The sequence below is a fragment of the Scleropages formosus genome, chromosome 17 (assembly GCF_900964775.1).
Source record: "Scleropages formosus chromosome 17, fSclFor1.1, whole genome shotgun sequence".
NCBI classification, from domain to species: Eukaryota; Metazoa; Chordata; class Actinopteri; order Osteoglossiformes; family Osteoglossidae; genus Scleropages; species Scleropages formosus.
This window is the reverse complement of record NC_041822.1, coordinates 15,463,107-15,476,555: the sequence shown is the minus strand read 5'-3', so window position 1 is coordinate 15,476,555 and position 13,449 is coordinate 15,463,107. Positions and strand designations below refer to the sequence as shown.

The 13,449-nt window shown below is 42.9% G+C and overlaps 1 protein-coding gene across 3 annotated transcripts in view; it reads left to right on the top strand.

Moving 5' to 3' along the window:
* Positions 1 to 13,449, top strand: part of aopep (aminopeptidase O (putative)) — a 62,517-nt gene that overhangs the window by 48,208 nt on the left and 860 nt on the right. For 2 of the 3 annotated variants that reach the window (XM_029259497.1, XM_018759423.2), the window contains 3 exons: positions 2,191 to 2,307; positions 6,779 to 6,865; positions 8,326 to 8,481. In XM_029259497.1, coding sequence (XP_029115330.1) covers positions 2,191 to 2,307; positions 6,779 to 6,865; positions 8,326 to 8,466 — 345 coding nt within the window. In that variant the 3' untranslated portion in view covers positions 8,467 to 8,481. Of the gene's footprint in view, positions 1 to 2,190; positions 2,308 to 6,778; positions 6,866 to 8,325; positions 8,482 to 8,876; positions 9,652 to 13,449 lie in introns of those variants that run through there. The other variant, XM_018759424.2, reaches the window with a different exon arrangement.

Below are 13,449 nucleotides of genomic sequence, written 5' to 3'. Positions count from 1 at the left end.
TATCAGGGCACATGAAAGAGAACGTATGTGTCGCTGACCTTTTGCCACCAGAATACACATAGGAAAACTCCATAGAAATGCCTTCAGTGTACAATTTGCAAAGGTCAAATTACTTTAATTCTGCTCAGGCCTATTTGTGTTGAACTTCTGCCAGCTGCTTTCTCTATAAGTTTTTTTTTTTTTTTTTTTTTTTGTGATTCCCTTAAACCACTCAACGCAAATAGTTCCTCTTGCCTGTAATCCAGACAAATATAGAGCCATATCTGGCTGAGTGAGGCTCTCCCAAGCAGTTTGTAACCATTTTAGGGCAGGCGCTGTGAATGCACTAGTGTGAGAAATGCTGAATGTTTGTAAGACATGGAGAAAGCAGATGAGGGCCAAGCAGGGCTCTGTGTGTCTTTGCGTTCTCGCCTGTATGTGTCCGTCTGAACACGTGTGCGCGTGATGACAGAGGCAGTCCTTCAGCTGCAGAGCGAGGTAATATCATATGCTTAACTCCTCTGTGATGTGCTTGCAGACTAAGGCCAGGGCGGAGGGCGCTGGCGTAAGAGGGGAAGCATGCTCGGCCGAGCCGCTGATTCCCATGTGATAAGGCTGTAAGAATAGCACTGAGGGCACCGCTCGTCTCCGGGGCACATTCGCGTCCTCTGATGCCCCCTCCCCATTCCCAGCCCCACGGCTGGCTGGTGTCCATGAAATGGGAGGGTGGGGTGGGGATTGTCACTCAAGATGCTCACACCGGTGCGCCAGATTCACACCGTTCTAAGAATTCTGTAGCATTGCTGTTTTTTTTATGGTTATACAGTTGACTTTGAGCCCTCAGTTGGGCCCTGCTGTTATACATCTAAGTAGGGTATTGAATTTGTGTATCGTTCTGATAATTATACCGCTATGCCGATGAGTCAACATTGTTATCCTCATTATGGGCTTTAAAAAGAAAAAAAAAAGACGTGAATGTGGGAGGAAGATGAAAAAGTGATGATGTACTGGTCTTAACTGCAGGAAATGAATGCACTGGACTGATGTATAACAGTGTGTGCTGCCAGTGACACAAAATAACCGTGCCTTATCTTGTTTCAGTTTTACAGGTACTCGCTTCCAGAAAACAGTCCTGTGACCTTTGAGTGGAAAAAAACCTAGTAGAGATGTCATGAGTGGAAGTAGTGTGGTCTAGTATTATGTTTGTTGTATCAGAAATTGAGGTGATTTGTTGGATGGTCTCCGGAGGCATCTGATTGCTTTTCCACTTGCTGGTTTTCACTCACACATCGAATTAGGCCTGGGAACACACACTAGTTTTTGAGCCAAGTGGCCAAATGTGGATTTGGTGGGTCTCTGTGTGTTTGTGTGCTACAAGGAAACCAGGAGATGTCCCAGAAATCCTGTCGTTTGATCCGCATAGCACCTCAGAACGTGGCAAAGGCAAGAATTGTTTGAAAAAAAATTCAAAAATGCAATTTTTGTTTCCCGGCCCTTTCTTTGTGGAACCCCAGCCATATATATACATATATAAGTGCATCATGGCTGCAGGCTAAAGGCTGGGTGATTACTGCACTAATACTTCACTAGGATCCACCAGGAGGACCGAGTCCAAGATGTGGACATTGTAAGAACTGCCCTTTTTAGTATTTTCTTTGCTTTTTCCCTTGGGTTTACACTGGTTTTGGTAACAACAGTAATAAAAATATATCATAAGGTATTTTGGTGTTTTAAGGTGCTGAGACCATTGTCTGAGGACCTTTTTGTGATGAGTAGAAATGATCTTATGAATAATTTGATACCAAATGATTTTCTTGGATGGTCTTCCCGTGTCCTGGTCCTCAGCTTTTATTCTTTCTCATAGGTTCCAGATAATGTTACCAAATTGGACGTTTTCATAATTATCTGTTGTGCTCTTAAAAGTTGTTAGTTTCATTAGCTTATAGTCCTTTTCAGTCCAGTCTCGCATCATAACAATATAATAAAAACAATAGCAAAACTGTAAGGAAGCTCCACAGATGTATAGTAAAGACATCTTTTCGGTAGGAAAATAAAATATTGTTTCTGCTGTGAGAGACAGATTAGGAACACTCACGGGCATACATAAATGCTTACCAATGCAGTTGTAAGTGTGTGTGTGTGTGTGTGTGTGTGTGTGTGTGTGTGTGTGTGTGTGCGCGTTAATCACCATGCTGTCTTGTGCTCTCCCAGGTGACTGCGGAGCAGCTGGTTCTGTTGCTGGAGCTGCTCTTGGATGAGGCAGAGCTGAGCGGGACAGTTCTGCACATGCTGAAACGGGTCTACAGCCTGCAGGAGCGAGACGCTGAGGTAACACGTGGTACCGCTGCTCTGCTGACCGTGAGGGCTGAGACACCAAGGTAGATGCATGAAAACTTTATTGATCCTGAAGCAAATTGCACGAGGCTACAGCAGCACATATATAACACAGCAGTGACAGAAAACACACGGATAACACAGGAATAAATAAATATCACTTAGGTGTAAAGGAGTCCAAGAACTGACAGTGTGCGGAAAAATAAACAGCAGTGCTGACAGCTCAGTAGCACTTGAGCAGTAAGAGGTCAGTAGCGCCCTGGCATTGAAACTACGTTCCAAAACCTTTTCTCTTTTGGCACAACACTGAGAGCCAACTGCTGATGACACTACAGCGAAGATTCTACACTGGGTGTGACGTTAAAGGGGGGGTACCGTGCTGCTGTGTGTGTGTGTGGCGCACACAGTACAGAGGTGTGTACTTGAAAGGAAAATATTTTGTCTGATGGAAAGTATCTGAATTTCTAAATAAGTGAGGAACAAATGCACTGTGTCTGGGATCAGGACGCTATAGAGGAAGTGCATTGTGAGGTGGGAGGGTCTGAGTGTGTGCGTGTGTGTGAGTAGGGAGGAAACATCCTGCAGCACATAACCGTTTCTCGTGATGCTTAATGAATCAGGCCCTTTGTTCTTAGGCTGTATCTCTGTGAAGAATGCAGCAGTAAGAAAGGGGCGCAGGGGGACTGGAAGGCTGCTGAAACAGCCTGCTTTTCATAACCTCTAAATCTCCATCCCCTGACATGTTTTCTTTAGCCCTTTAACCACACGTCCCACCTTCTCTGGCTGTGAATTATCACCATTATCACAATAATTTAGTGATGGAGCCAAACACATGAGAAGCTACTTGCACGGTAATGCATTTGCCTTTTTTTTGTTAGCCACAAAATACACTGTAAATGCTGTGAATCCCAATGAAAAGTTACAATGAATGACTGTTTTTGAAAACGTATATTCCTGCAGATCCACAAACTGAAAGTGTGATCCAGGATTATTCACAAGCGAGGCGTGGGGCGTCCTTTCCTTTGACAAAATGAATGAATGTTGCTGGCTTTCTGTGATCTTGGACATTCATAAGTCACCCACAGTAGCGGAATTGTTCCCTTAAAATTCATCAGTCATCTGCAGATCCAGCCTCTGTCCATCTGGTCCTCTCAATCACTCATATTTTATTTCTTGTGGCTGCTTTTTACACAAACTTCCACAGAGCATTTTAGAACAGAGGGTTTTAACCGGGAAATACCAGGGAAAACAAATCTGTTACCCCAAAAAATGGACATATATGTATGAATGTGTGTATATACACACACACACACACACACACACACACACACACACACCCAAATATAACAATGAAATCACTTAAACATTACAGTGGTGCAGCTTAGGAGAGAGTCCGTTTAGCTGTAATTTTTTTGCTTTCAATGAATGACACTTCCACTTCTCTGTGTTGTAGTGTGTGTGGAATGAGCCTTTCTCATACTTTCTCAGGGATGACTGTGTTGGTAAATGTAAACATTTGGATGACCAGGATCAGTGCATCATCTGTATTTTCTGTCACATTGACATTTTGTTGAATCATTTTGAGTCGTGTGGTTCTGTGTGTGTGGCTGAAGGGGAACATTTCTTACTGTGGGTGTCTGTTATTGAGGAATAAAATAAGCTTTTGGTCAAAATAAGACATTTAAAAGTACATAAAATTTGCTCTGCTAATGAAAAGAAAAAGCATGCAACTGTGATCTAATGAAGACCCTCAGAAATACGAAACTGCAGTTTGTTTGTATCTTACAGCCCTTCACCAAGTTGGGGCTTTGAGAGATATAAATGCGTTGTTTTGTTAATACCGTCTTCAGTAAAGCTGCACGCGAAGTATCTTAAAGACGATGGCATACAACTGTTTGCTTACATTTCACAGTTCAGTCCGCGCGCGCACACACACACACACACACACACACACACACACACACACACACACACACATTAACTGAAGTTGCTTGTCCCAAGCGGGGTTGCAGCAAACCGGAGCCTAACCTGGCAACACAGGGTGCAAGGCTGGAGGGGGAGGGGATACACCCAGGACGGGACGCCAGTCCGTCGCAGGACTCAAACCCCAGACCCGCCAGAAAGCAGGGACCCGGCCAAACCCGCTGCGCTACCGCACCCCCCCAGTTCAGTTCGGATTTGTAAAACCACAGATGGCCATGTAATACTCTGTTCAGAAAGAGCTGCACGTGGAGTGCTCAGAGCGTTCTGATCAGGGGTAAATGAATCTCCGGATCCTCACTGGGGAAGTCAGTAGAGGCAGCAGTGGTGGCGAGAAGGTCCTGGGGAACACATCCCTTCTGCCTGTTCTACTCCCTTTCCTCTGGCCGTTCTAGTGTCGTCCATACTTGGAAGAAGCTTACTGACACGAGACCACGTACACGTTGTTTTTCACTCTTCCGCAGAGAAAGTACTCTTTCTGCTTGCCTCCCTTTCCTCTCTCTTGGGCTGGTTATTATTATTAGTATTATTATTCTCATTATTATTAATAAATAAAGAAGAAGCCGTGCCAATCTGGCGCAATGGTTTTTTTCCGGAGGAAACATTTAGTGAAGTAAACCTGTCACCTCTTTGCTGTGACAAACGTCCCCCACCTCGTGAGACTTTACTCGGTGTCCCTGCGTGGGTGGAGCCTCATTGATTTTGCACACGGCTGAGGGTGAAAGAGGAGCCGAGGGGCATTTCAGAGAGCACTTCCTCACAGAAGACTTGGCTGAATGGCACTATTTGACTGCTGCGAAGAGACGTGTTCATTTCCACATGATTTGTGTTCGGAAAAAGCCATGCTGAAGTCAAGAGGTCTCTCCCCTTTATTTTCACATGGCCAGTTCACTTGTCAGTGAGTTTAGTGTGAGCACTTAGGGATCAGTACTTGGGGTGTCTCTCCAGCCCATCTGCTGTGCGCTGTCCTCCAGAGCTCCTCTCTGCCCCCTTTAATTGCTCTTTAAAAATGTGGCAGCGTGCAAGCTGATAATGTATATGTAATATTTCCACAACACACAGGGCGCATTTGCAAAGCACAGCAGTGACGCTTGGCATGTAAATAAAAGTACCGACTGTGACTTTAACCCATCAGTCACGTCATTGGTATTTTCCACGTTAAAAGCATCAAGCGTATATAATAAATTTAAACGTAAATAATGGAGTTAATCACGTCTTGTGTAACAATAGGATGACAATGGATGTCGTGACAGTATGCTTTGATTGGCTGGGGGTTGTGAGCACTGATACAGTTTTAAATGTTAATGTGACATTAGCTGTCAGAAGAAGAGGAAGGCGCCATGTTTGACGGGCGAGCCAAAGCGGAGCCCGTGGGTTTAGAAAGCAGAGTTAGTTTGATGACAGCGGTGCCAAAGGGGACTGGAGGAGCACAGAGGCTGCCTCTCATCTCGCCCAGTAGCTGAACTAACAGAGCTCCCATTGATGCTCTGGGAGAGGAGAAAGGGCAGGCGTGTCTTAGAGACGCACTCTTTACGAGGAGCCACAGAGAACTATGATCCTTTTTGTCCGCGCTGCCCTGCGCATATTTGATAAATATCATCCTGTGGTGTCCTTTTAAAATGCCGCCCTCCGTACCAGCTTTGCTTGGGTTTCTGAATCAGATGAGTGCCCGATTCACTGACTGCTTTGTTGGTGTGGGCGTAGCCACACAAGATGACTTTTGCGCATCCATGGCAACAACTTGATGGCATTATCACTGTGTCTGATGCATGGGCGTGTACAAGGACTGGAGGATAGTATTTTGCTCTCACCAGGACAGTTTTGGGTTCCTGTCCTCACAAAGTGGCTGCAGTACAACCATGTCTGTAGACTTGGGTGTGACAATTCCACCTGTGGATTCATTCAGTTCCACTTGTGCTATTCTACCTCCTCTTTCCTGTAAACTGTTCAGATTCCTGCATTAAAGTTTTCCACAGCAACAGGCTCAGGCACAAACACGCAATTATTAAAGTGCACGTATTCAAGTCGATGCCCATAGAGGTTACAGATGGGAAAATACGGTTCAGGTGGCCTTTACCAGCAGGAAAACACAAGCAATTGGAAGGCAAGTATTTGTCAATCTTTGTAAAATCGGATACTAAAGGGCTTCCTGATTTACAAATACATTTATGAAACAATATGTTTAAACGGCAGGTTTTTAAAGCTTACAAATTTCAATTACAGAGCACTGTCATGTAGCTTTATTTTCTGCATTTTATTGTTCTTCCTGAAATTAAACAGAAGCATCCACTTGTAAAATTCGGGAGTGAAACTTTTCCAGGAATTTATTGGTTTATTAATTATAAAGAGCAGAACCAGATAGTGAGATGATAGAACCACCTGTAAAAGTAATGGAATAAATGTACTTTTACCAGATGAGTGACCCCTACAAATGAAATGTTCAGTGTCACTTTTTGGTTTATTGAATTTTATTTTACTTTTACAGGTGAGGCATCGCTGGTGTGAGCTGGTGGTCAAACATAAGCACTCAGCTGCATACAAGGATGTAGAGCATTTTCTACTGGAAGACCAGGTATGTGCTGGTGTGTGTGTGTTTTATATACTATAATTGCATACATGTGGAACACGGTCATTCTTTCTCATCACTAAACACACCTACTGTGCTTGATGAACCTCTTTTCCCAACATCTGCTACAAAACCAGGTTATATACATGGGATAAATCCCTGAGAAATGCTCCACCCTTTCATGCAATGTGTCCATTCTAGCAAAGTAAACCTCAACAGTTTTGAAAGATATTCTGTATATTTTAAACCAGGATGTTAAGAAGTATTCACAAACTTGCTTCCGATTCTAAATGCACTAGATGCATGTAATCTCTGGATTTTTTTTTTAGAAGAAATACTTTTTTGTACTGGTTCATTCTGGAACATGTTCATAGTAGCACCAGGTATCAAAATGAGTAAAGCTCCAGAAAGGTTGTACATTTTCATCCCCCAAGTGTCCTGGGCGTAATTAGAAAACAGTTTCTGATTTTTATGTAGGCTACATTCTGTTGCTTTGTGCAGTATATATCACAAGTCCCATCACTTTCTGTCGCCATGCAGTTCTGTATTAAAAATATATGTACATATAAGCTTCATGTATGACAAAACATCTGCCTTCCTAGAAATTTTTTTTAAATAGTATTGTGCACTATAACTATACTTGAGTTCAGCAGGATGTTATGCTCACTATAGAAGTGCATCCTAGTTACACAACACATCTTGTTTACATTCTTCATGACAGTTTTACAGTGCTCTGCAGTCAACCAGGCAGTGACTAGTTGTGTTGAGGGTACCAGGTGGGAGTGTAATCCCAGGTTGATGGGAAGGCACCACCATGGCCACCCAGATCTCCTGTGCACGGACTACTTGAACAGCAGGCTACGTGAAGCAAAGCTGCAGAAGATGTACCTTTAGGGTCTGCATGGTCTGGGACCACAGAGCCTTCCAGCCTTCCACGTTGATTTATACAGCCTGTGGAATAATGGCTGTGCATCAATGACCGAAATCAATCACCGCCGCTGGTGCAATGGAGGGGGAGACAGAACTGCTCAAGTAATGATCCAGCAACAACGTAGCAGGGGAAGGGCAATTGTCTATGACTGATTGTGTTTTTGCGCACCATTATGCACCCAGGCGATTCTCACTTCAGCTTTGTAAACACTCCCGAATGGGAAAAGCTAATTACAAAGAAGAAGTGTTTAACGTAACTAATCCTCTTTGCTCACCGTAAAGTGCACTTTAGACTCTTTTCAGGGGTAGGGGGGGGTATGTAAGTGCAATGTGTCTGAGTGCATATGTGTACACGTGTGCCTTTGAGCCTATCTTGGCTTTTGCTTTGATGTTTCGGGAGGTGCGCTGTGGTGCAAAGAGGCCGTCTGTCACCCGAGAGACACTGTCCATTTGTAGGTGATGTGAGCGGTCTCTCTGCGCACTGAGAGGTCCACGGTGAAGCCCACTGAACCGTCTCAATGCGACGTGTGTTCCAGGCCATGGGTGTGTACCTGTACGGGGAGCTGATGCTACACGAGGATGGCCTTCAGCAGGCCCTCGCCAGACGCTGCTTCTCTCGGGCCCAGGAGGACATGGACATAGCCGTGCGAAAAGTGGTGGAGGATATGATCTACTGAGCCCATGCACATCAGGTACTATACTGTCTGTACCACCTTCTTACAGGAACAAGATAAAGTTACACTTGGGAATGCTGGGAATCCCTGAACTACTTTATACATAGCTTCAAACGCAGAAAAAAACATTCAAATAGCCGTGAGCTTAGTTGAAGGAACTGAATGTGTTCATTATTTTTTTAAAAAAACCAAAGTGACACTTGCAGGAAAAAGTTCTGAAACTGTAGAATTAAGAAATGGTTAGATCTTTCTTAAATTCAAGACATGAGAAAGCGGTTGTTCATTTACTTTAATTTTGTACAGTATATAATCAAATTCAGCTGTTTCAATAGCAATGCAGGTAAATATGAAAGATGTGTAGGACAAATCCATTACACATGTTTTTTTTTGCCCAATTCCATCTTGTACATAAGTCCTAAGCTGAACTACATGTAGGACCACCGTGATGCCTCTTCTATGAAAAGGAAGGAAGGCGTGCCAAAGGAGTGTTTTTGGAGCTTTTAAATGGGATCCTTGTTTTTCTCTTTGCCCTTATTAAAAGTCCACCCTGAAGTGACTTGGCTGCTTTTCTTTAAAATTCCTCCCGAAGGTCAGACAACTTGCTTCTGCAGTTGCACGGAAAGACCTTTGAGATGTGTGAGAGATGGGAGGAATTTGGAACATGCTCTTCAAACAAAAATGCAGAGTGAAAGAGTGTGCAAGGTTATTCAAAAAGAGGCTGCCTGTAAAACACAAAACCTTGTCATGTTTTTGGGTTTCAGATTTACAGGGTTTATTCTAAAATTCTGTTTGTAAACCAGTGTCCTAAGTAGCAGGAATTCCTGTTCGCAGTTCAATGCTTTGAATGGTTTCTCTCTCAGACAGTAGTGAATATGTGCGGCTGGATCTACTTTATATGGCAACATTACTGCTGTGGATAGATGAGACAGCTTCCCAGCATTCCAGACACCTTTGTTCTTCAGTAGGGGGTAAACACAGTGAAAGACCATTGTCTCCATTCCTCATTATGAAGCATGGGTAAATGTTGGAATTGACTACCTACATTCCTATCAGCTCAGTGACTGCCAATCTGTGACAGGTTTGGAGCTGAGAGGGGCAGTTTTGGAGATTTAAGACTGGCTTCCCCTAAGTAGGAATAAGTCAGTTCAATCTCAAACTGCAGTAATTGGAACCCCCCCCCTTGCTTCTACTCCCTGCTTAACACTTAAAGCCTATCTTTAAACTTATCACAGAGCTATGGTCATTTTTCCACATCCTCCTTATGTACATGTATGTCCGTAGAAACTTGTAAAAATGTAATTCTTACAGATTTTACTACATTGTGCTTCATACCTATACAGCCAAAGTAAAGTACCTGTCTCAAGTACACAACACTGTGGAAGAAACCATTTTAGAGTGTAAAGCATTGCTACACACTATTACCCAAAAAATCTGACACACGATCTTTGCCGCCTTCTGAAAGCCTGCGACACGTTCCGGGACAAACTACTTTCCTTCAGAAGCAAAAGGATATCAAAAACACAACTTCCTCCTGAGCTGGGAGTGACAGCTAATGAGGAAAACATAACCTATTTACCAGTGCATAGGCTCCACGTCAGGGCTGTGTGGGTTCCTGGCGTGCTGATTTGTGACTTAAGATAAAAATCACATTGCCAGGGATTACCACATAACCGAGACCTAGCCGGCTGTCATGGCAACCACGGGCGGAGTCTAAAAACACCTTTAAAAAAAACACTGGATGATCCAGAAAGGCATCCCACTGGGGGAAAGGGGGGACAACTTTTGAGCCATGCATGTGAACACCACCAGAAGCAGATGGTTTCTCCTTTCTGGACTCTTTCAAGAAGGAAACCTCTGTGGACAGGTGCAGAGCTTAGCTGATTGGTGAACAGTGACTTATTTCCTCTTTGTTCACAGTGGCTAAGTTCTGCACCTGAAGAGGGCACACAAAAATAAGAGAGCAGGCAAATAATAGTCTGTACATCAGTGCATCCAGCAAAGCTATTTTCTCCCCAACAATGTACGCTAGGAAGTCCACACCTTTAACTGTTAGGCTAACAGAAAACAAAGGTTCCCTTATAGACAGGTGCTACTTGTAGTCTGTGTCTGTCTAGTTCTCTACATTCATGAATTGCAGTTGTGCTATATTAGAACATATCTATAACCTTATCTATTCATATAGATAGGGGTCCTGTACCAGGTGATCTTGAGGTAGGTATTCATTCAATGTGTCACTTTTTACCTTTATAAAACATTTACTATTTGACAGCCCTTATAAAATAATTTTTTTCTTGTCCAGCAGGAGAATTCAGACACTGACCAGCCAGTCAGTTAAAAAAAGGTCCTTTTTACAGTATGTTTATCCTAAAGTGTTATTTTCAAACTGTTGCAAATCCATTAGTACATAAGTGAAATCATGGCCTGGCCACTATTTAAAAACAGTGCAACCACACATAAAACAATGCAGCAGCTTCATACTAATCTTTTGGCCAGATTCTCTGCTCACTGAGAGCTGCTTAATGTAAACAGTGGCAGGCTTGTCAGCAAGTGCCATCAATCACTGTCAGGTAAATGTGTCTTTGTAGTGGAAGGATTAACATTGTTTGTTACTTTGTCTCCTCTATTTTGATTAAGTGCTGTGTTTTCTGCAGAACTGTGTTACTGTACTCTGTCAGATTAGCCTATACCTCGACTACTCCTGCAACATTTTTTATATCTTGGTAATTAAATGGAGGATTTTAAATTAGTACTTTTGAAAGTACTTATGGTGTTCTTAAAGCCTATGACCCTTAGGTATAAAGGAAAATATACTACATGCTATAAAAAAAAAAATGGGCATACACTATATTTCATCTTAAACACACATTTGGGGGTGGGGGGCAAAGACATTATAAAGGTAGCTAGACAGGTGACATTAACACGGGTTACCTATGTGAGTCTGCAATATCAACAATCTCTGAGTAGCAATTAGACAGCTAACTGAGGTCTAATATCAGAGACTGGTGCATCTGTCAAAAAACTAAATTTAATAATGCAATCGAACAAGTGCTGAAAATCATGAAAGAACACACCAAACACTGAAAACCTGAAACGAAACAGAGGAAAAGTCGTCACAATCTGAAGTTCAACAACAAAGATGAAAATTTAGAAAGATATTACAAATCATTGTTTTTGAAAATGAGCGCACAATTGAATCAAACACCTCTGTGAGCCAGTCTCGACAAAAATTGAGCATCACAAGCTGCGCAGATTTTACATTTATGGTTGGGTTATCATCTGTAAAAATCCTTGCATCCAAGGACAGTGCACTAAAATGCATACTAACCAGCTGTAACAAGCACAAAACCTGGAGCCTTTTACAGGGAGAAAGGGTAACATGATCCGTTACCTGGGTTCATGAAGACCACCAGAAGAATTATTTCAGATTTCAGCATTTTCTTTTGCCAGCTATTGAACACAGTAGTGAACCACATAGCCATTACAAGCTGCTACAAAGTGGTTAAGAACATACACTTTGTAATCTGGAATCTAATGTTTCTAGCCCAACTCCCAGCTATTGTATTGTACCTATGATGTATGGATGAGTGACCCATTTAAGTAGTGTATCTAGCAGTGCAAGTCACCTTGGCGAATAAGATGTGTAGATTGATAACACTACGTAAAGTTCATTGGAAGTTGCTTTGGAAGAAAGCATCTGCTAAATAAATAAATATAAATGTATCACTGAACAAGGTATTAACCCTGAATCGCTCCAGTAAAAATTACACTAATGGTCAAATAAAAACAGTTAGGTATCGACATGTCCTAGACAGACAATTTCCAGTCCATGCTTACAGGTGCTCTAAGTGACTGTATTTAGAGGCTCTCAGTATTTAGCTGAGAGTAGAGGATTGGATGTGACTTTTCATTTGATAAGGGGACAAAAAAAAGAGGCGTTGAGGTTGAAAGATAAAAACATTTGTGTTAACCTTTGAATAATGATGCTGATTACATGCGTATGGGGGAAAATGTTTACTGTATCGAGTAGGAAAGAATACTGTGTCTCTGAATGTCCTTTGAGGTTGTGAGATATACGACAGTGTCACTGTACTAGGATGGATTAGTCTGGTCTTTCTCCTTGGCAGCAAGAAATGCACGTGACCTGGGGTAGCACTGATGTAGCCTCGTCCCGCACAGCTCCGGTAGACCTGGGCTTAGACTCCTGTGCCTACTGAGCTGATAACAGTTCTAGTTAAACACTGGCTCAGTTCAGCAGGAACAGGAGTTTGGCCCCATACAGCCCTCAAGGAAGTCAGGTGGCTCCGCAGCTCTGCCACCATTAGCTGTGATGCACTGTGTGTTCTGACACCTTTGTATCATGGCCAGTATTAAGGTTTTCAGCAATTTGTGCTACAGTAGTTCTTCTGTGGTACTGGAACAGACGAGCTAGCCTTTGCTCCCCACACGCATCAATGAGCCTTGGGCAACCAAGTTGTCCTTCCTGGGACCACTTTTGGTAGCCACTAACCACTGTATACCAGGAACACCCCACAAGACCTGCTGTTTTGGAGATGCTCTGACCCAGTCATCTAGCCATCACAATTTTGCCCTTGTCAAAGTCGCTCAGATCCTTACGCTTATCCATTTTTCCTGCTTCTAACACATCAAATTCAAGAACTGACTGTTCACTGGTTGCCTAATATATCCCACCCCTTCACAGGTACCATTGTAACAAAATAATCAATGTTATGCCCTTCACCAGTCAGTGGTTTTAATGTTGTGGCTGATCGGTGTACATGCATTGTGAAAAATATCACAAAAAATACACTGTGGCGTAACGACGGATTTGTCAACTGTAAGGATAACCAGCTCTGACTGCTGATCCCAAAGAACAGATGGAATATGCTGTTATTTTGCTACTGCTGATATTTACGAGAGGCACATCCACTCTGACTGCTGCAGTAGGCAGGTTTTGGAGCTAGAACTATCAGAGATTATAGAAAGAAA